Genomic DNA, 24,109 nt, shown 5'->3' with positions numbered 1-24,109 from the left:
TATGATTGCGAATGAGACAACTCTCCACAAGTGACCAAAATGACACAGAAATTAACAACTACTGGTCACCTTTCAGCCTTCAATAATGAGCAAAGCACATACCGCATAGTCAGCAATAAAAGCCCCCGAAATGAAAATGTATAACAATTCAAACGAGAAAACTAACGGCCTTATTTATGTACAAAAAATGAAAGAAATAAAAATATGTGACACAATTCACTTTCTAGTGTCCTCAAGTTAGGTAGAGCTCAACAAAAATGCTTATCCCATACCCGTAGCCAGGGGGTTAAAACAAATAAGCACTGTTAAAGTCAAAGTTCTGTTCGAATTGTGACTGTTAAAGTCAAGTTTGCGAGTCCAACGAACCCCTACCCCACCCCCCTTCCTTGGAAATTCCTGACTACGGGCCTGTATCCAGTTGTTCAGTACCAGAGAAAAAAGGTCGGAGAAGTAAAAGCCATATCAAGCTTGTCTGACAGGTCAAATAAAAGAATTATGTAGAAAACAAATTAAATACAACTTTGATGATCAAAGTAATTAACCAAAAACAAGAAAAAGAAGATAAAAACAAATATTTATTTGACATGTTTACTTGCGATCAATGATTTAAATCTTGATAATAGATAAAAGGCATACTATTCTTGGTACCAGTCCTACCAATCAAAACCAGCTGTATGCTTTGTATATAACATAACAAGACAGTTTTGCTCTGGCACAAAAGTGAATTGTCTCCATGTTTAATAGACAGTACAGCACTGTTGAAGACAATCCAGGACCAAGACAAATCAGTACCTTGTCTCCCTAGTTATTCTGTCGATTTATAATAACTATATGATAAATTTCATTCAAGAAAAATATGTAAAAAATAAGGATGTAGAAATGACTGTAGAATTCTGAAAATCATATTTAGTTTAAACATAGAGAGCCGTGGTGTAGTGGTTAGTGCATCGGACTACTAACACAAAGGTTCCTTGTTCGATTCCCGTTTGGGATGAAAATTTCAGGAACTCAATTTTCGGCTCTCCCTCGACACCATTTGCGAGTATGGTCTTGAGGAAACGATGATAGTCCGTCGGAAGGGGACGATAAATGGCTGACCCGTGTTAAGAGAGAGCCATATCTTTTGCACGTTAAAGACACGAAAGAAAGATTTCGAAAAAGAGTAGGCTAATGCCGCTACAAGGCAGAACTCGCACCCGCAAAGTGGAAAGGGATTAATATAAGTTGCAAAACTTGTTTCCCAATCCACTATAAATAAATATGTTTAAACTAAAATCATATTTGATCATATTTAGACAAACAATATTTGATTGTGTTTAAAAAAACATTTAATTATATATTAAAAAGTAAGCTGATTAAAGAAAGGCATCACATTTGGTACTATTGCTTGCCAATGAGAAATTAAAATCAATGTGGGTCTCATTGGCGGTTTTTTTAAGCCTGACACGTGAAAAATGAATAATTAAGCGTGAAAACATGAACCGAAGTTCGGCGGGACACGGTAAATTACATGCACAATTATGACAACAAGAAGCGGGATAAACAATAAGCGGTATCCGTGATCAGACCCCACCCCATCAATGTGATCTAAGATTGGAAAAAATGCCCTAACCTAATTCAGAAAAGTATTAGCAAGTTTTTGAGTTTCATGTAAGTGGAATTAGGAGCATTCGCAAATTAATAAAAGTTTGATAAAGATGCTGACAATCAGGCCTCTGTTACTGATAAAATTCATTCCCTATTTGACAGTTACACACATCACAAACATAGCATTGTTGTTTATTTTTTGGGGGTAAATCAGAATATGAAATACATTATACTTTTTAATCCAAAAAAAAGTATATAGACCCAATATTCAAGAAAAATCTAAGGTTACTAGAATTTTTTTTAAATATTTTTGTATCCCTTGCAAAGAAAGGCATGTATATAATCAATTTCTAAACAATCGATCAAATTTGATTAAATTCAAGTATAATTAAACTTCTGAATGAACTTTGTATTACTTCTCTTAGGGGACATAATATGATAGCAACTACTATGGAAACTTGTCCTGTGGGTGGACACTATTTCATAACTTTTGCAGTATCTGTCTTCTGGAGGGACAATATTTCATGGCAATGAACGTTATTTAATACCGAAATTCTTATAAAAACCGTCCAGGTGGACACTTCTTTTCACAGGACACTTTATGTCTTACATATGTAGTGTTAACAGCAAGTTTCTATTGATTTTTGACTCGAACATCTTTTAAAGTTATTCATTTTCAATATTTATCATTCCGGTACCCCCCTACAGAAAACAAAGTTGAGGACCAGTTGATGGCTATGTGGTGGACAGTTGAGGGCTAGCTGTTTTAAGCAAAATAGTTGAGGGCTAGGTGTTGAGCATCTTAGCTCAACTCAAACCTGGCCAAGCGCTTTATGTTGGATATGTGTCGCTCAACTGGCCCTCAACTGAAGCTGGCCATTAAGTTGAGGAAAAGTTGAGCAATTGATCTTTAGTTTTCATATAGTTGAGCAAAAGTTGAGCATTCAGGCTTTGTAATTTTTGTAGTTGAGAAAAAGTTGAGCATTCAGTCTTTAACAGGAAGTATTATTATAAATGTACACAATGTTTGAGGCAAAATTAAGGGAAGCACATGTTTTTATACATTTTTCTGTATTTTAACTTTACTAAATCTTTGACACAAAGATAAAAACAAACAGTATTTCTTTTATTATAAGATATATCAAATATTCAAGATATAGGTAATCAACAGTTATTATTCGGGGCAATTCTCAATGTGATCACACTGTCATAATACGCAAAAGAACCTCAAACATTTAAAATTTGAACTCGGTTTGTGCATGCACACGCAAGCAAAGATGTCTCCTAGCTATCATGAATAAAATATGAATTTTACAATGAATGTAGATAAAAAAAAGTTACAAATAACTGTATTGACATTAAAAAGTGCAGTGTATTCTTCTGATGACATGACTCTTGGATTTAGGAAGATTGATGTTTTAACACATATTTCTGAAAACATCTTTTGGTAAGTGCATTGGATTAGATTTGATTTCCACCATTTTGAATAAGTGAATAATTATGCTCTGTTAGTGATATTATATATTGTCAAAATGTGTAAGACAGGAGACATGTTTATTTCATTATTTAGACAATTTGTTTAAGAAAGTATTACTTATACAATGTGTAGTATCACCAGTTTGCAATTACACACAATGCTCAACTTTTAAAGACCTAGCCCTCAACTTTTATTCCCGTGCTTGCATTTCCTATCATGATTTTCTTGATAGAGGGTTACTGCCCACAAGGAAGCTATTAAACCAAGAGTTCCAAATGGTGAAGTTGAAATCATCCCTTCGTTAATTTTACGGACGCCATCACGAGTTGGTTGACCTCTTCCCTTTCATGAATTTGACCTACCGAATTAGACTATTTACCGGATTTGTAATCACATAAGTAACACGACTGGTGCCGCAGGTGGAGCAGGATGATCTGCTTACCCTTCCGGAGCACCTGCGATCACCCCTAGTTTTTGTTGGGGTTCGTGTTGTTTATTCTTTAGTTTTCTATGTTGTGTCATGTGTACTATTGTTTTTCTGTTTGTCTTTTTCATTTTTAGCCATGGCGTTGTCAGTTTGTTTTATGATTTATTGATTTATGAGTTTGACTGTCCCTTTGGTCACTTTCGTCCCGCTTTTAATGACCTGGTCCTCATCTTTTTGTCACCTAGCCCTCAACTTTTAATGACCTGGTCCGCAACTGTTGGCCCGGTAGCCCTCAACCTGATTGCTCAACTGTTAGACACCTAGCCCTCAACTATGATATTTTCTCAACGTTGCTCAACTAATTTGCATAAAGTTGAGCATTGATAGTTGAGGGCTACGTAATGTGCATGGCAAAAATCCAGCTAACCCTCAACTGGCCCTCAACTATTTGCTCAACTGATGGCCAGCTAGCCCTCAACTTGCCCTCAACTGTTAGCTCAACTGGCGGCCAGTTGAGCAATGCAGTTGGCCTAGTGATCATTTTTTCTGTATGGGGGCCCCACTTTAAATTATCTGTCTTTAGATTGTAATGATTTCACTGTTCTAAAAATATGATAGGCATTGTTAAACCTGCTCATCTCTATAGATGTTTCAGTATAACAATAACAGTTAATACTCCACATGTCACTTTGATAACCATAAAAGAGTGTCTTTAATTATATATGATAGTGTCAAACACAAAAGACTGACAGTTAGACAGAAGTGATTTTTTTCTAAGACATATCTTGACAATACAACTGTTTTTTAAAGCGAGATCTAAATGTGATACATCGTTGATGAAAATTCCTTTGATTTCTTTATAGGTACAAAGAGCCCAACAACAGTGACTACAGAAGCCCCAAACTCAAGCAAATCAACTTATGTAAGATGTGCCTGGTCAAATTGGCTTAGCAGTACTTCACCCACAAATGCTCCTACTAGTGGGGACTTGGAAACTATAGAAAACCTTAAAAAACATTTTGGATTATGTCCAAGTATTGTTGATATTGAATGCAGAATCCTAGACAATGGTTCTGCTACCTCAGCAACACAAGATTCTGTTACATGTGACATCAAGAATGGTCTACGTTGTTACAACAGAGATCAAGAAAGCTTCCAATGTCACGACTATGAGGTCAGGGTCAAATGCTGGGACGATTCATGTAAGTTAGTGAAAAATCTGCAGTAAGGTACATGCATGGTCAAATTATTGTTACTTTCAATTAGTAGTCCCAAAATCTGTCCATCTGTCACTCCCTTAAATCGGTTTTCCACACTTTTGAGCTTTTATCATTACATGTTGTCGGTCGTCCGTTAACTTTTACAAAAAATTTCTCCTCTAAAACTACAAAGCCTTAATTAAACCAAACTGGCCACAATCATCAACAGGGTATCTAGTTTAAAAAATTGTGTCACCCCACCTGTCAAACATGGTGGCCCACATGGCTAAAGGAAGAGCATAGAGGAAAAATGCAGTTTTGGGCATATACCTCTGAAATTTAAGCATTTAGAGCAAATCTGACAGTGTTTAAAATGTTACTCGGTTCAAGATCTATCTGCTCTGAAATTTCAGATGAATCAGACAACTATTGTTGGGTTGCTGCCCCTAAATTGGTAATTCTAAGGAAATTTTGCAGTTTTTGGTTATTAATATCATTAAAGATGGAGATAAACTTTAAACAGCAATAATGTTCAGCAAAGTAGGATCTACAAATAAGTCAACATGACTAAAATGGTCAATTGACCCTTTGAGGAGTTATTGCCATATATGATTAATTTTTAACAAGTTTTCGTAAATTTTGTAAATTTTTACTCTGAAACTACTGGGTTTATTACAAAAGGGCCAAGTGAGCTTTTCTCATCACTTGGCGACCAGCGTCCAGCGTCGTCTGTCGTCGTTAACTTTTACAAAAATCTTCTCCTGAAACTACTGGACTAAATTTAACCAAACCTGGCGGCAATCATCATTGGGGTATCTAGTTTAAAAAATATGTCAGGTGACCCGGCCAACCAATCAAGATGGCCGCCATGGCTAAAAATAAAACATAGGGGGTAAAATGTACATTTTGGCTTATAACTCTGAAACCAAAGCATTTAGAGCAAATTTGACAAGGTGTTAACTTTTTTTTCAAGTCAATATCTATCTGCCCTGAAATCTGCTCAGATGAATTGGACAACCGGTTGTTTGGTTACTGCCCCTAATTGGTAATTTTTAAAGAAATTTTGCTGTTTTTGGTTATTATCTTGAATACTATTATAGATAGAGATAAACTGTAAACTGCAATAATGTTCAGCAAAGTAAGATCTTCAAATAAGTCAACATGACCAAAATGGTCAGTTGATCCCTAAAGGAGTTATTACCCTTTATAGTCAATTTTTAACATATTCATTAATTTGGTAAAGGAGAAGTTCCGGTAAGACCCTTTTTTGGCCCCAAAATATGGCAGTTTTACAAAATTGTTAAAATGTAAACTTTTAGTTATTTATTGGATAGTAAAATGGTTCTACTACATAAATATGGGCTGTTTTTGACAATACAATGCACATATATTGGGTACTAGCTAGCACCATGAAGTCATGCTAAATTACTGAAATCTTAACAATTCCAGTATTTTACTTAAATTTTAGACAGTTGCCGTGTAAAACGAAAGTGGCCGCATTCGTGTTCATACAAAATATTGAAATTGAAGTTGTATTTAATGATAATACATAACATAAATAAAGGTTAAGGATGAACACGGATGCGGCCACTTTCGTTTTTGACAAAAACCATATGAAAAGTGACATTTTTTCGCATATTTGCTAGATTTTTCATATTTGAGCTTGAATCGGATCGTTTTTAATGACGAAATAAGTTAAAATCTTTCACAAAAATTGATCGAAATATATGAAATAGGCACTTAAGTGTTTAAAAAGTGGTCAAAATCTTTCGTCAGATGAAACTGAAATTTGAGGCCAAAATCGGTCCTTACCGGACCTACTCCTTTTTGTAAATTTTTACAAAATAATTTCCTCTGTTACTATAGGGCAAAGTTCATTATATATAGAGATAATTGTAAGTAGCAAGAACCTTTATTAAAGTAAGAACTTCAAACACATCACCATCATCAAAACACAATTTTGTCATGAATCCATCTGTGTCCTTTGTTTAATATGCACATAGACCAAGGTGAGCAACACAGGCTCTTAAGAGCCTCTAGTTGATTATTCAACAAACATGAATATTTTAAAAACTGAACTGAAAAAAAATAAATTGAAAAATCACACTAAAAAACATTTTCTTATTTTTGTTTCCTTTTCTATATTAAAATCTTTCTTGATAAACGAAAGGTATAATGCCACACACATATTTTAAGGAATCCCTACAATGATTTTAGTCATTCAGATATAAATTTATACTTCTTTTTATAGGTAACCCAAGTCTCTCAAGTACTCTTCAACCACAACCAAACAGACAAACATCCCTAGGTAAGTATAGGTAAAACTCGGTCTAATTGGGAATGCTATCTGAATGAAAATTTTAGTCAATAACATAACAAACATCTTAAGATTAAACAGGTATATTAACCAAAAATTTGTGTTTTCAAAATAAGATATTGTGTTCTGAAAAGGTTTGGTTTTGACGGAGTCAATATTTTGACATATACTGTCTAGACGCCCTTCATTTTTTTGTAGCTGCTTATATAATTAGGTGTAAAAAAATTATTTAGTAAGGTTCAACCTTGTCTCAAAATCGGCTGTGACAAAGTCATGAGAAACATGAGCAAATATTCCAGTCTCATTGGCATAACCCTTGAAGCTTCTGGAACTATGACCTGTAAATATTGTATAAAATACCTATACCACTCTGATAGTGCTTTCATGAGAGGGACACACATGTTAAAAATTGATCCAATCACAAAATCAATGTTTGGACCTTTCGTCCTAAGGTGTGGACCTTACACTTTACTGTTATAAAGGTCCAGGACTTTTCAGTTGAAATGTTAATTTGAACATCTTCATCAAAGTTTTGAAATCGCTGTAAACATTAAAAATTTACATAATATATTATGTGTCTGTAGTGACCTCCTGTTGATGGTAATTATACTCCTACTTTAAATTATACCCTCACTCTAAATAAGGTGGGGTATACTGTTTTACATCTGTCTGTCAGTCTGTCCTTCCAACCAATGAATGATTTTGTCGCATCTTTCTAAGGAACTACAATACAAGGATTTCTGAAATTTGGGTTTAGGGTTTATATAAGTCAGCTATACTGTTTTCTTCTTATTTACTAAACTATTTAAGCAGTGGTATCATCAGTGAGCAGTAAGTATTAAGCTTGCAGTTTCACTTGTTTCATTTATTTCCACAAAAAATAAAAAATATACAAACTGAGAAATGATAAATTTGAATTGATAGTAAGAATGTTTGGACTATCATGACAGAAACATGTGTAGGTTTGATAAAATTGAAACATTCCTTTGGTTTTCAAATTATTCCCTAAAATATCAATGAATATGAATTGCCAAAACTGATAAAACTACCTTATTTTGAAATCTTCTGACCAATAGTTTGATATTGAATGATATATTTTTAAACAAATTGTGCGCATAAAATTGGTAAATTTCAAGATTCTTTATTTCTCAAACACCGTAAATTTACAATGGTACAAAGAAGTTCATCAAAAGATATTTAACATAACACAAACACATATGAAAAGATGAGATAAAAATATGAAATAAAATGAAATAAACTATTTCAATATCAGAACCATATAATTTGAAATCATGTAAGTGGTTTCTTTTGCTTTTTCTTTTTGAAAATATCATAATCTTTGTCTTATCTGTGCTCACAGAAAGTTTCCATTGTGTACAATATAATTCAAACATATCTAATGTATTTTGCATATCACTTGCTGTTTCAGCAAGTATGATAGTGTCACCTGCATGAAATAAGATAAAAATTTGTAAATATAGTCCAATATGTTCCTGACAATGCGTTGATATTGTTTCAAGTCCATTTGTGTTATTCTCACACAAAAATTCTTCTAGATCCGAAAGAAAAATAGAAAACAAAAAAGGTGATAAATTTTCTCCTTGGCGTACACCGAGATCACTAGAAAAGAAGCCAGAAATATCATTTCCCTTTTTGACACAAGATTTAATGTTATCATACATATTAAAAATCACTCTTAAATTTTTTCAGGTAACTTGATTTTTTACCAAATTTTGCCATAACCCCAATCTCCAAACAGTATCAAACGCTTTCTTAAAGTCGATAAACGTACAATAAAGTTTTTTACCAAATGATAAATATAATTATACCCCCGCTTTCAAAAAAGGAACTTTTTCAAATTAGTCTGCATATTTTGAAAGTCTCCCATTCAGTATGGCAGTAAATAATTTTCCAAGAGAAGATACTAGAGTAATACCTCTGTATGAGTCAGGATTAAGGGGGTTCCCCTTATTTTTGAAGGATGGCAAAATAATGCCTAATGTCCAAGCTTCAGGAATGGCTCCAGAGTCAAATATTTTATTAGATAACTTAAGATAAAGGGGCGTCATAAATTGAATGGTAGATTTCACATATTCATTGATGACCATATCGTAACCTGGCGCTTTTCCGTTTTTTAAATATTTAACGGCTTTAAAAATATCAAATTTTGCTGATTTTTTTTACCCTCAGGATTCCTTAACACCTAAAAACATCCTCTTTTACAAATTGTGACTTGGATGGAGAGTTGTCTTATTGGCACTCATACCACTTTTTCTGATATCTATCCAATGAGTTAACAGGTGATTTAAGCACATACAAACAACATTCAAACAATATGATTTAAAAGACGTATGACAATATAAGAGGAGCATTTAAAAAGGTCCTTCGTTTTGCACTTAAATCCACCAAGGACAGACTGATGGAGATTTTGAAAAGTTTGCAGGTTTGTGTTGCTCCTTATAGTTTTTTTTAAAGTTATTAAAAGAACTGAGTTAAATGGATATGTGTGTGTTTATTTCAGCCAATCCAGACACAACAGCAGTTCTACAGTTCAGTCAATCAACTACACGTAAGCATCTGTTGATATATTATTAGTTGCACAGTTTTAAAAATTTCTCGACACACAACTGACATTTTATTAGCAAAAGATATATTAAATTATCAAAAAAGAGAATTAAAAACATTGTATATATCAGCCATATTTAGAGAATGAGAAGAGTTCATTAAAAAATAGTTAATCTTCAGAATACAGTCAATATATGTTAATAACATGAAGATGGGCTTTTTCCTTTGCAATAACTAAATGTAGATGTACAATGCATTGCAAAAAGTATTTATCAACTCCTTTTTATGCCCCACCTACGATAGTAGAGGGGCATTATGTTTTCTGGTCTGTGCCTCCGTTCGTTAGTTCGTCTGTGCGTCCGTTCGCTTCAGGTTAAAGTTTTTGGTCAAGGTAGTTTTGGAAGAGGTTGAAGTCCAATCAACTTGAAACTTCGTACACATGTTCCCGATGATATGATCTTTCTAATTCTAATACCAAATTATAGTTTTGTCCCCAATTTCATGGTCCACTGCACATAGAAAATGATAGTGCGAAGTTCAGGTTAAAGTTTTTGGTCAAAGAAGTTTTTGATGAAGTTAAAGTTACATCAACTTGAAACTTAGTACACATGTTCCCTATGATATGATCTTTCTAATTATAATTATGACCCCAATTTCACGGTCCACTGAACATAGAAAATGATAGTGCGAGTGGGGCATCCGTGTACTATGGACACATTCTTGTTTGCTATATATTTCATAAAAAAGCACATTGTTTTCCTAAAATTTTCTGATTTTTACAAACCAGGTGTTAGACAAAATGTGTATATTTGTTTATTTGGTTATAGTTTTGTCATCAGTTATGTTTATGCCCCATCCAGAATATTAGAGAGCTGTTATGTTTTCAGTCTGTGGGCCTGCTCCTTTGCTTGTTCACCTCCATCTAATGGTACCAAGTTAATTAAAATTCATCCAGGAGTCCCCACAATTGTTTTTGGAAAAAAATATATGAAATATATAGTGAATACCAGAAGTGAAAAATTTATACTTTTTGCTGTAAGATATCAGTGTTTCCAAAAGTTTTCAAAAGCTATGATTATCATAAGCATTAATTCCACATTTGACTTTATGTTTATTAGTTTCATTATCATATATATCTCTCTATTTTCATACTTAAAAAGAAAAAAAGAAGAAATAGGTCTATAATCCAAAAATGAATTCATTTCAATTTACAGCAATTTGCGCACCTGGTGAGACCTTGGAACCATGTGCATACAAATGTGGCGATCTTTGTGACAACATGGCACAATTAATTGACACATGTAAACAGTCCCAAGGTACATGTGTACCCCTGTGTAGACCAGCCAAGCATCTATGTGCTCCTGGAGAGAAGTTGATGGATAAAATTACTTGTGTACAGCAGTCTATGTGCCCATGTAGGAAACAAGATGGAACTATTGCTAAGGTAGATTTCTATTGTTTCTTTTTTATCAAGCCAGTAATATTTTAACAGGAGTATACCTAGATTCATGGTCTGTCATTCTTAAACATCTATGTAAGTTTTATAATGCGATACATTATAATTCAAACTGTTGAAAAACATTAGGTGGATTTGAGAAGTTTCGCCATATGTTCTTGTAGATGTATTTTTGTTTTCAAGGGGACAACTGTTTGACTATCAAAGAACATAGAAAATAGTGCATTTTTATACCTGCGATTTGGTTCTTGAGCTGTTTCAACAAAATATTGAATCTTTTCAGTTGTTGCCTTAATATTGAAATATTGAACAAATGATCTCTTTATATATAGGGTTTAACTTTAATGTTGATTAAAACATTTTGTTAAGATAATAGACATATTGCCAACTTTTGACTCCAGAAGTTACCTTTTTTTTCAATCGGTTACCTACTCTTTGGTAGGACAACCTGGTACTCCGTCAAGTACGAGGAACCAAAAGTAGTAAAATCAAACATGTAATTGGTGCAATTTTGTGGAAAGTTTTCTGTTTTCTAATTATTTTTTTGTGTATAGAAAATAAAAAAAACATTTAATTTCCTTCCAAAAGACTATTTAAATTAATATATTGTCAATACTATATGAATTTGTAATTTTTACCTGTTTTGAAAATTGTATATTTCCTAACAATTTGTATTTGATTTTTCTTATGTGTGTGTTTGTTTGATTGTTTTGAGGGCCTCAGGGAAGATTAGTGGTATGAATGGCTGTGTTACCTTCTTTAAATTAAGAATTATTATTATTATTATTATAATTACTATTATTATTAGTATTGTTAATATTAGCCCACATGGCCTTTTTTCTCATCAAATGGCGTCCATGGTCTGTCATCGTCGTCATTAACTTTTACCAAAATTTTCTCTAAAACAACTGGGCCAAATTTAACAAACTTGGCCACAATCATTATTGGGATATCTAGTTTAAAAAAGTGTGTCAGATGAACGGGCCAACCAACCAAGATGGCCACAATTGCTAAAAATAGAACATCCAGGTAAAATTTAGATCTTGGCTTATATCACTGAAAACAAAGCATTTAGAGCAAATTTGACGTGGGGGTTAAATTGTTAATCAGGTTAAGATCTATCTGTCATTTCATTTTCAGGCAAATTGGACAAGCCCTTGTTGGTTTGCTGCCCCTGAATTAGTAATTTTCAGGAAATTTTGCAGTTTCTGGTTAATATCTTGAACATTATTAAAGATAGAGATAAGGCCGCACCAATTTGATTCCTTGTTCGACAGACCCGCCCGCACCTATTTTTTTCAAAACATATTTTTTTTAATTTTTTTTATATTCCCGCTTCCCGCATCCGGAAATGTTATCATGTCCATTTCCCGCACCGTTTTTTTATTTGTAAATATTATAAGAATATATCAACATTTATTTTTAAAATCACGATCTAACCTGCATATAACGATTTTAAACATAAAAGCACCCCACCACACTGTGTAAATATCTGTGAGAATATTTGTTTCAGCATTAAACCTATTTATCTAAAGTGGGAGTGCTCCAATATAAATTTATAACAGCGGAAATACCTTTAAAGAACAAAAAGTTGGTTTCATTTCCCCTTATTTATATATCCTTTCAAAAATGTTTGTTTTTAGATTAAAGTACAAAGAACTTCTGAAGGATTTGCCTTCAACTGCAATTATATTGTGTGCTGGCGAAACTATCCATAGCCGCTGCATGTTTATGCACCTGTCTTGATTGATTCAGGGCCTGTCTATCAGCAGTTATCGTTTGTTGATGTTGTTTATTGGTATTTTCCTGTTTGGATATATAAATTAGATCGTTGGTTTTCCTGTTCAAATTGTGTACGCTAATAATTATGGGGTCCTTTATAGCTTGCTGTTTGGTCTGTATCAAAGCCCTGTGTAAAAGGCGTACTTTGACCTGTGTTTGTTATTATCAGGTTGAGAACAACCCTTCCTCAGACAAGGGGTCATTTTACTTACGTAGAAAAGAAAATAGAAATACCAAGGATTTGTATAGTTCTTCTATACAAAATCTTTGAAAACTTAGAGTTTTGTACTCTCAAAAAGAGGAGAGTTATATCATATTTTAAACAACTTTTAGAAAAAGTTAAAAGTTGTTTAATAATAGTGTGTATGAAATTGGACTGTAATAAATATAGTAATACAGTGAAAGTAGGTACAAATGAAAAAAATCATTTTCATCTTTTTTATAAAAATGTTATAAAGGTATAAAAATAATGAAAAGTATTATTTAAAAATGTATTTGAATTTTTTTTTTTTTTAAATTTAATCTTTTTCATCCAAAAAACGTAAATATCAGGAATAATTTTGAATGGTGACAAAAAAGGGGAAGTAACTCTAGTTGAAATATGTTTGTAAAACAACAGTGCAATTTATTTACGACCTAAAGCTAAGGTAATTGGTGTTAATTAAAGTCATATGAAACAAGTGAGTGGTGAAAAATAATGTTTGTCCAATTCTTGAACCAATTCATCTATACATCATAAACTTAGTCCTCTGTGCACGATTTTATAATTATTTTCGCAAATATATCATATAATCGTCAATTTTTTTTCTCTCTGTTTGTTATGATTTAACAAATATGGCTGCTCATTAAATGCTGTGTTTTGAAACCGAGTTTTAACGATTGTCACCTTATAGTAAACAAATCACAAAAAGCATGGGTATTGAGCACGTGTTTAACATGTATAATCAGATATTTGTTTATTTCAATGACAGATTCATGCGTATTGTGGTCACTGGATTTTTACGAGGAGGGTTACGCTCAGGTCACTATGCATACGGAAAATATGTCAACGAATTGCTTGCTGGAAGCAAGCAATTAAAAATAAATAAACATCTTCTAAATGTGGACAAATTAAAGAACTTTTCTCAATAAAAAGTATATGTACATAAGTTGTATAATGTAAACTATCCATTTTGCTATAAAAAACACATGCAAAAAAATTGCATATGTTTTTTTAATTTGAGGTTTCTTATGACTTTAACAGTGTGTTTGACACCAAAGCTGTCAAGTGAAGCCATGCACTTAATGGGTTACTTAATTTGACAGTTAACACAGCTAGATGAACTTCCTGTTCATGGAAGATTTACGAGTTTGCCTGTATTTCAACAGAATATTACTTATGTAATCAATCTCAAGGCTAAGAAATACGGGTGAAAACGGGTTATTTTCGAAATTCACTGGTTATTCAATGACCCGGTGGGTGTCCCAGGTGATCCCTCAGAATTTAGAAAATCTCGTGTCACACCCGCAGAATACGGGTCAGTTGACAGGTATGCATGATATAGAATGAAAGGCTCTCTATCATTATTTTTAAAAAATCTTGAAATTACACTTTGTAGTTCCAGTTGTTTTCACAATGTTATTTGTTGCCAAAAGTCCCCATATTTCATTTCATACATACTTTTAAACTATAAATTATGGGGTATTGCAAGATCCCATATAAATGTGCCCAGTATATTTGTCTTGGAAGTCTCTATATTGACCATTTTATGAATGTCCATTGAAGTATTTTTTTTTAATTTTTAATTTTTTTTAAATCATTAACTTTAAAGATTCTTGTGCATATTTTTTCTTATTTACTATATTCTTTATTTCAAACAGCCACTAGAACAATGGAACAATCCAAATGATTACTGTTCAATCTGTCACTGTTTCAACAATACAGTTACCTGTACAAAAGATGAGACTTGTTCAACACCATCACCAACTCAATATAAACGTAAGAATCGATATTTTAGGCAAACACAGATTATATAGTGGGTTTTTGAAAATTGTTTATGTCACTAATTTAGCCTTCTTTTTGAAAAAATAAAATGACAGATTATCAGAACATTTCCTTGATATTTCAGGCGGAAACCCAGTTTAAATACTGTGAAAGTACTTTTATTTGTGGGGTACCAATTTTCATGGTTTTCGTGGATGACTTTATCCATGAATTTAAGTGTCTAACGAAATAAAACAACAATTGTCCAAATCAAGACATGGAAAGATCTCCATCTCAGATATCCAGTATTGATATGCTAGTATGATAAAGTGTTCATTTTATATCCTCATAGTTCTTGTACATATGGGAAATTATAATGTCATGCTGGGCTTAATTTTGATAAGAATTATTTGTCAATTCAAGATACGTTTATAATCATTTGTTTATGTTACTGTTTTCTTTAGGTGGCATGTTTATAGCCTAATTAACACCTTTGATGGTCTTTAATCTGTTGATCACTTTATCATAGATTAATTAGTGTTACCCCTACGATTTACATGGGTCAATGTTTACTTTTCAATTTACTTCAATCCAGACTATTTGTAACCTTCTTTACTAAAGGCTTTAATTTTTCAATAATTTATTTTTAGAAAACTAAAATCCACGAATTTAAAAACCCACGAACATGTAAATATGGCTCAAACCACGAAAATTGATACCCACGAATTAAAGTACTTTAACAGTAGAACAAAAGAATCAAGGCTCTTTGTTAGAGAAGGCGATAAATGCCTACTGTAATGTTTACTATAGTGACAATTTTTTTGAAGTTGATAGAAACAAATAAAATGACAATTTTCTGCTCAATTACGAAGTATTTTATTTTAAAAACACCATTTGCATAAGTTATCAATTTGTCTATTACATAGTTAAGAAGAACAATTAGATAGCAAGTCAACAACATAGCTATATATCAAGTTGGATGTAGGAAATGCATAACCCTCGACTTTTATATATATATAAAAAACTACCACGGACGGAGAACATATCAATCTATAAGTTCAGTAAATTTAGTGTCTTCCATTATGTGACTCAAGAAAAAATCCCCCAAAATAGGTAATAATCGTATCGAATAGAGAAAATCGAGTGCACCTTTTTATGTCAGGACGTGTTTGAGTTGAATATTTTGTCATGAAAACGTATAAAGCAAGAGTATTTGATACAATATCTCGCTTCAGATTCTATCATGTTTTATATATCAAGGCTACAGGTTGACTTTATAACATAAATAAAATCACATTACCAAAAGATGAAATATATGGGTCAAGTGAAATACCTTTCTAATGAATCACGAAAAACAGAGTAGGTGTGTTAAAATAGCTAATACTTACTAAAAGTACTTTACTAAAGTCTTTTAAGTTGGATCTTCAAAATGCATATCTTCGAAAAAAAATCATTTTATTGTGTGTGATAATTGGGGTTTATAGTCTTCAACCACTGAACATTTTTTGTTTGCCCTCCCACAAAATATTTAATTAGATTTTTTTTTGAATGTTTATGAATTTTCGAAAATTCCACCTGACACGACCAGACAATAGTTTTAAGTTGACTTAATGCAGTCAAGAACATAAACTGATGCTCATTAGCTAGAAGATACATTTGTCTTTTAAAATACAACTGAAATATAAGGACTGTGATGGTGCTATGTGGCTTAATTTATCGTTTTGAAGACCTGAATTGGCAGCGTGTCATCTCTACAATGGCTTCCATTTCTTACATTGTAAAAATGAAATGACATAGATAAAATTACATATACATACTCAACCTAAGATCACACATTCAGGTAAATAAGTTAGGATCCTTTTTAAAACATCTTTTGAACTTTTCATTTAAGGAATGACTGTCACATTTTTCCTGTCTATTCGAAATAGCATAACAAATGTGGTGCACACTTTGAAATAACCTGCTACACAGGTTATTCAGTATGCACCACATTTTTATGTCATTTCTTCAAAGCCAGATAAATATTACAGTCATTCCTTAAATGAAAAGTTCAAAAGATTGTTTTAAAAAAGATCCTATCATCTAATTTTATCTATGTCATTTAAATTTATTAAGTGCAGAAAGATTGAAATAGCTTTTACTATTAGTCCTGAATATGCATGCAATATTTGCCAAATGACATTTTAAGTGAAATGTTAAGAATAAGTTTTGAATAGGGTTATAAATAATCGAGCAGAAAGACAACAATTTTTTCTTCTTTTATAGCAATTCCTGTTACACATCCTCAGTGTTTTTGGACACACTGGATTAACATGGATACACCTTTGACATCTGAAGGTGACATTGAAACCATTTCCAAGATCAGAACTCTGCATACTTTCTGTTACAACCCAGTTCATATTGAGTGCAGAGAGGTCAGATCACACACAGACTACACAACTAGAGGACAGACTGTAACATGTGACTTAAATACAGGGTTAAAATGTTTGAACCATGAAAATGGTGGATACTGTGAGGATTATGAAGTTAGGTTCTATTGTCCTTGTGCAAGTAAGTTTTTATGCAGTCAATTGTTTTATGTCCTTTTGTCTAATAATTTTTAGCTCACCTGGTCAAATGAGCTTTTTTCATCACTTGGCATCTGTCGTCTGTTGTCCATCGTTAACTTTTACAAAAATCCTCTCCTCTGCAACTACTATGCCAAATTTAACCAAACTTGAACACAACCATTAAATGGGTATCTAGTTTAAAAAATGTGTCAGGTGACCTGGCCAACCAACCAACATGGCCGCCATGGCTAAAAATCCCCTACTTTATAAATGTTTTAGGTACTTTAACTGTGATTGTATGTAATGTTAACTGGAAGAAGACTACGTATATTATTAAGTAACATATGGAAAAAACAGGAAATACATTTTTACAAAATTTCCTTCTGAATACTAGCTTTTGATCATAAACATGCTTCTGTACAAGTTTGGTAGAAATCCAGGATAGTTTAAGAAAGTTATTACAGCCTATTCCATTGAGTGTGTAGCTAAAGGTAATATCTTTGGTAAGCTTGCTTGTTAGCTGAACCGGGAAGTCATTGGTAGGTCAGGTAAACTACCCTCCGTTAAGAGTACTAGTTCAGCAGATAACCAATCTCTCTGTCTGTTGGACTAGGCTACTTCGATTAGGTCAAGTAAACTACCCTCCTTTAAGAATAGACTAGTCCAGCAGATAACCAATCTATCGCCTACTTTTGCTGTTAATCACAGGCTCAACAAAAATGAGGAAAAAAATATTCCTCTTGATGCTATCTTTTGATTGTAAAAAAGCTTCTGTCAAAGTTTGGTAAAAATCAAGGATAGTTTATGAATCTAATAAATGTTTTAAAAGTTTTAACTGGACAGTATGTAATGTTAACTGGAAGAAAAACTTAAGTCTATTTAAAAGTAAAATACAGAAAAACAGGAACAAAATTTTAACGAAATTTCGTTCTAGATACTATCTTATGATCATAAACAAGCTTCTGTTTGGTAGATATCCAGGATAGTTTAAGAAAGTTTTTAAAGTTTAAATTTGTATACTTTGTGTTTATGTTAGTTTAAAATGAATAATACATAGCAGGTCAATGAAATTTGGTAGGCTGTTATATTAACATTGGATATTTCTTTCCTATATATGGATATTATATGGCCCTGCTACTCATCATTGTTCATTGACTTTGAAACTGCATAGTTTACATGTTTAAGCTTATGTTTATACGTATCAGTTTATAGGAAACCACTAATAACTGATTGAATGATTGGTGTATAACACCACTTTCAACACTTTTTCGTGGCGGTCAGTTTTTATTGGTTTTTTTCTTTAAAGGGGTACATATCCAATTGTGATGTTACAAAGAGATATCTCTGTATGAACAGTTTATTTATTGCATTAAAACATAGTTATCCTATATTTTACAAAACAAAAATACAATTTAAGTTGTTTTATTTATTTAGCAACACCAACAACCACCACAACAACAACACTTGCTCCACCCTCAGGAATGCAACTTATTCCAACAGCTGCCCCTACTTGTGGCTGGACTCACTGGATTAATCTGGACAATCCAACTATCATGAAAGAAGGAAAACTATTTGAGGGTGACATTGAATCAATTGCCAATATTAGAAAAATGCATCCACTCTGTGAGTACTATATGATGACACAAGTAGAATGCAGAGAGGCGAAGACAAAGATTCCTTCTTCACAAACAAATGAAGTTGTTTCTTGTGACCGTATTCGGGGCTTGAGATGCAAAAATGATGCACAGCCTGATGGTAAATGTTTGGATTATGAAATCAGAGTTTTCTGCAACTGTTTTGGAATTCCTGGATTACATCATCACACAAGTACCCCTAAAACTAGCCCACCCAAAACAACTGAACCTATACCTAATGTTTGTGGATGGACAACTTGGTTCAATGGACACAAACCAGACACACAGGGAGAGACTGAAACATTCATCAATCTAAGAAAGGATTTCAGATTTTGTGATGTTGAGGATATAACTGCTATTCAATGTCGTCAACATGGATCAGAAAAATTATTTATGGAAACGGGTCAGATGGGAGTTATTTGTGATATACATAAAGGTGGGTTGATGTGCAACCATGCTGACCAGATTTCAACTGGTGGCAAATGTTTTGACTATGAGATCAGGATCTTATGTGAGCCAAAGGAGTTGGATTGTTCTCATCTGACAACAGTAGCACCTTCTGCTGGTCACTACATTAGCCCTACACCTTCACCATCGACAGATATTTTTGGAAATCCAATACTTCATCATACTAAAAAAGCAACAACAACAAATAAATTTGCTAGTCCTACACCTTCATTGATGCATACAACAGACAAGTTCAAAACTCCATCCCTAGAAAAGACAACCACAGTTGCAGGTAATTATTGAAAAATATGGGGCCTATTCCACCAGTAGAATGACTAAATCTTAAAATCTTAAATTTATAAAACAAATTCCAAGTTGACAATTATTAAAATAAGAAAAAACTAAACCATGGAGAAAATAGAAAAAGACAAAATAAAAAAAAGAGAATGAGAGTAAATGAACCTGTGATATAAAAAGGCAGTTAAAAACAATGTTGTCATATTTGTGAGATATTTTTAATGTATCAATTATTTTCTCTAATTCTTACATGATTCATCCTTTTCCTGGCATGTTGATTATTTGTATTCAATCAACATGTGGTTCTGTTTGATCTCAGTCCTTCATAGGCCAAAATTCAATTATGACGTCAAATTTTCTTGCTTTCCTTTGAATTTCCTTTTGTGACGGCATGAAAAATGGCGATAATGTCTGATGAAAAGGAGGAATAAGTTTGTTTGCATATTTTTTTAAATCAGAAGAGAAACAGATTCATCCACCAAATCTTGTGTGAAACAATAACTATCCACTCTCGACAGGGTAAATTTGAAATATTGAAAATGCTCTGCAAGCCTCTCGTTCTCAATCTGATAAATATCCAATCACACTCGATGCAGTGGTAGAGTAAAATTGAGAATGGAAATGGGGAATGTATCAAAGAGACAACAACCTGACCATAGAAAAAAAACAACAGCAGAAGGTCACCAACAGGTCTTCAATGTAACGAGAAATTCCCGCACCCAGAGGCGTCCTTCAGCTTGCCCCTAAAGAAATATATACTAGTTCAGTGAAAATGAACGCCATACTAATTTCCAAATTGTACACAAGAAACTAAAATTAAAATAATACAAGACTAACAAAGACCAGAGGCTCCTGACTTGGGACAGGTGCAAAAATGTAGAAAAGTAAACGCATAACAATGCATACATTTATATTTATCTTTGACACATTTTTAAATAATAATACTTATGATGCTGCTGTAAATAGAAAAAAAACAACAATTGTTTCTGTCAGTATTTTGTTATGTTTTACAAATTGGTTTATCAAACTAAAGTGATTTAATCCAAAATCAGAACTTTATTTGATATATTGGTTGTAAATTTGTAAATTGTTTTATCTTGAGAATAATAATAAATTTTCCTTTTGAACAGTACCAAATAAACATACTACGCATATTGATACAACGGCAGTTACACCTATTCTTGGTAAGATATTTTTAATTTTTCAATTCAATTCAAAGTTTTATTGCCATATAAACTTTACAGTTTGTGACATATAATGATACAAGTTTCTTAAATTTTGTAGATGATCTCTGCTTGGATCTTTGACACAATTTGGTTCAACTTTTATTTTGATTAAATTCTTATCCTCTCCAATGTTATGCTGTTATTCACTTTTGAGTTAAAATAACTTTAATATGAATAATTTTGTACATTAATATGCACATGTTAATGTGGTTGTTTATCATTGAAACAGTACAATGTATTGAAGTACAAGAGACTTCAAAGGAGACATGAATCTTATTTTGTGTTATTTTACTGTGGCTATGTGAACATGGAAATGCTTAAATGTGTATTACTTTTTCTTCTTTTTTCATTATAAGAACTTATAATATACAGGTAAACTTAATAAAGCTGAAGGTTACATAAATTGTGTTTGAACATCAAAAGTCTATTCAAATTGTGTATTTATGACAACGTTTTTTAATGTCTTAATAAAAATGGCTTCCTTTAGTATGTACTGATGGTATGACACAAGGATCTTCACTGCCCATGAATAGTGAAAGAATGTCTTCCTCGTCCAGTTTAACTCCCAACTCCGGGGTTGAAAGATCACACCTGACAGACACTAATAGTGGTCAGTTGACTGGAGGCTGGGTTGCAGGAAAGAATGAGAAGACAGAATGGATCATGATAGACTTTGGAAGACCAATGATAATTGATGGTATAACAACCAAGGGTCAAGCTGGTCAACCATACTGGATTACTGCATTCAAGATTCTCTACTCATTAGATAAGAAAACATTCACATATTATGAGGAAAATGGGCAGCCAAAGGTAAGTTGTGTCATGGGAGACATAGATCTTTAATTCAACTAAAACATACATATTTGTAAACAATGATCTGGAATTTTTCCACATCATTTCTGTCATATTGAGATGAGTTAAAAGTTGGGTTCCTTTTTAGCTCACCTGGCCCAAAGGGCGTCCATAGTTCGTTGTCGTCTGTCGTCGTTAACTTTTACAAAAGTCTTCTCTTCTGAAATTTCTGGGTCAAAATAAACCAAACTGACCACAATCATCATTGTCGTACCTAAAAAACATGTTTGGTGACCCGGCCAACCAACCAAGATGGCCGACATGGCTAAAAATAGAACATAGGGGTAAAATGTAGATTTTGGCTTATATATTTGAAACCAAAGCATTTAGATCAAATCTATCATGGGGGTGAAATTGTTTATCAGGTCAAGAACTATCTGCCCTGAAATTTTTAGATAAATCAGACAACACCTTATTAGGTTGCTGCCCCTAAATTGATAATTTTAAGGAAATTTTGCTGGTTTTTGTTATTATCTTGAATATTATTATAAATAGAGATAAACTGTAAACAGCAATAATATTCACCAAAGAAGATCTACAAATAAGTCAACATGATCAAAATGGTCGGTTGACCCTTTAAGGGGTTATTACCCTTTTTTGTCAATGTTTTACAATGTCTTGTGATCTTTTACAAAAATCTTCTCCTCTGAAACTGTGAGGACAAATTTAACCAAACTTGTCTACAATCATCATTAGGACATTTAATTTTGAATTTGTGTCTGATGACCCTGCCCGCGAACCAAGACAGCCTACATGGCTAAAAATAGAACATAGGGTAAAATGCAGTTTTCTGAAACCCAAGCACTTAGATCAAATCTGATTGGTTTGAAATTGTTCTTTAGCTCAACATCTATCTGCTTTAAAATTTTCAGACCATTCAGCAATAATATTGTTGGGTTGCTGCCTCTGAATTGGTCATTTTAAGAAAATTATGCAGCTTTTGGTTATCATCTTGAAAATTATTATAGATAGAGATCAACTGTAAACAGCAATAATGTACATCAAAGTAAGACCTAAATATAAGTCAACATGACCAAAATGGTCAATTGACCCATTAAGGAATTGTTGCCTTTATAGTCAATTTAACAATTTTACAAAATATTTTCTACTGTAACTGCTGAGCCAAGTTCATTAAAGATAAAGATGATTGTAAGCAACAAGAATGTTCTGTAAAGTAAGATCTACAAACTCATCACAATCACAAAAATTAAATTTTGTCAATAAACCATCTTAAATTGTCCCTTGTTTAATATGCACACAGACCAAGGTGAGCAAATGTTTAAATTATTCACACTAGATTCATTAAGCATCAAATCAACTTGTATAGACTGTTGCATCACGTCAATATACCTGCCAACTTTTCAAAATGTCTATGGGGGTTTTGCATGCAAGATGGCTCTTATAATTCAAACAAACCTTCAAGGGGCCTTCAAATGTATATTAATGTTGTTTTGGGGCTTCTTCATACTATTAAAAGCCTATAGCAATTGTAAAAATTAACTGTTGTGTTTAAAATTGTAGACAAAATTGCTTAATTTTCTTACTGTTTTTTTAAAACATTCAAGAATAGTTTATTGAATGCAACAGTTTAAAACTGTAATGATATTAATGACTATAAATTGTAAATTTCTAAGACATTGTTCAGTCATTTCTTTTGATTTTGAAGACAAACTAAAACAGAAAGTTTTCTACAACACTAACATTTGAGTAGTTCTGGCCTTATTATCATGATTTATTCTGTTTATCACAGGAACTCTTACTAATACAATTTAGCATTGTCTAATCCATTGAAGATACTTCCATGCATGCATATTACAGAGCATATAAAGCATATGATTTGATTAGTGAAAGATTGCTTTTTTACATAAAGTTTTGATTTATAAATCAGAATGGATGATTGTCTTTGCTGAATAGTAACTAAATAATGCAGAAATTTGTCATGGAATTTTGATTTTTTTCCAATATAAGCTTGTGATTGCAGAAGCATGCCTGCAAACTTTTCAAACTGTCGGGGAAATCGCCCACAAAAAGTGACAGTTGGCAGGTATGCAGAATGTAGGACAGAAATTCACAGGACAAAAGGTCATTGACAAATGGAAAGACACAATTCAGTTTTGAGATTATTTTCTTTGAACAAGAAAATACTAATGTTAAAATATAACTATTATATATAAAGCAATTTTATAATTAATAATAAATGATCAAATAATTGTTATGAAAACAAAATGTCAGAGGCTAATTGGTGCCAAGATTTATGTATCCTTTCCACTATTTGAATTTAATAAATTTTTATTTATCCAGGCTTTTGAACAATTTCCTAAACTTAACAAT

The 24,109-nt window shown here is 32.6% G+C and overlaps 1 protein-coding gene across 2 annotated transcripts in view; it reads left to right on the top strand.

The window, feature by feature from the left end:
* LOC134708034 (mucin-5AC-like) overlaps positions 1-24,109 on the top strand; it is a 221,759-nt gene that overhangs the window by 109,935 nt on the left and 87,715 nt on the right. For both annotated transcript variants that reach the window (XM_063568282.1, XM_063568281.1), the window contains 9 exons: positions 4,355-4,693; positions 6,942-6,998; positions 9,529-9,576; positions 10,787-11,016; positions 14,671-14,788; positions 17,039-17,323; positions 18,757-19,695; positions 20,831-20,884; positions 21,414-21,736. In XM_063568282.1, the coding sequence (XP_063424352.1) occupies positions 4,355-4,693; positions 6,942-6,998; positions 9,529-9,576; positions 10,787-11,016; positions 14,671-14,788; positions 17,039-17,323; positions 18,757-19,695; positions 20,831-20,884; positions 21,414-21,736 (2,393 nt within the window). The remainder of the gene's footprint in view (positions 1-4,354; positions 4,694-6,941; positions 6,999-9,528; positions 9,577-10,786; positions 11,017-14,670; positions 14,789-17,038; positions 17,324-18,756; positions 19,696-20,830; positions 20,885-21,413; positions 21,737-24,109) is intronic.

Source organism: Mytilus trossulus, chromosome 2 (assembly GCF_036588685.1).
Source record: "Mytilus trossulus isolate FHL-02 chromosome 2, PNRI_Mtr1.1.1.hap1, whole genome shotgun sequence".
Classification (NCBI taxonomy): Eukaryota; Metazoa; Mollusca; class Bivalvia; order Mytilida; family Mytilidae; genus Mytilus; species Mytilus trossulus.
Note: the sequence above shows the minus strand (reverse complement) of the source record. Positions and strands in the feature narration are given on the sequence as shown.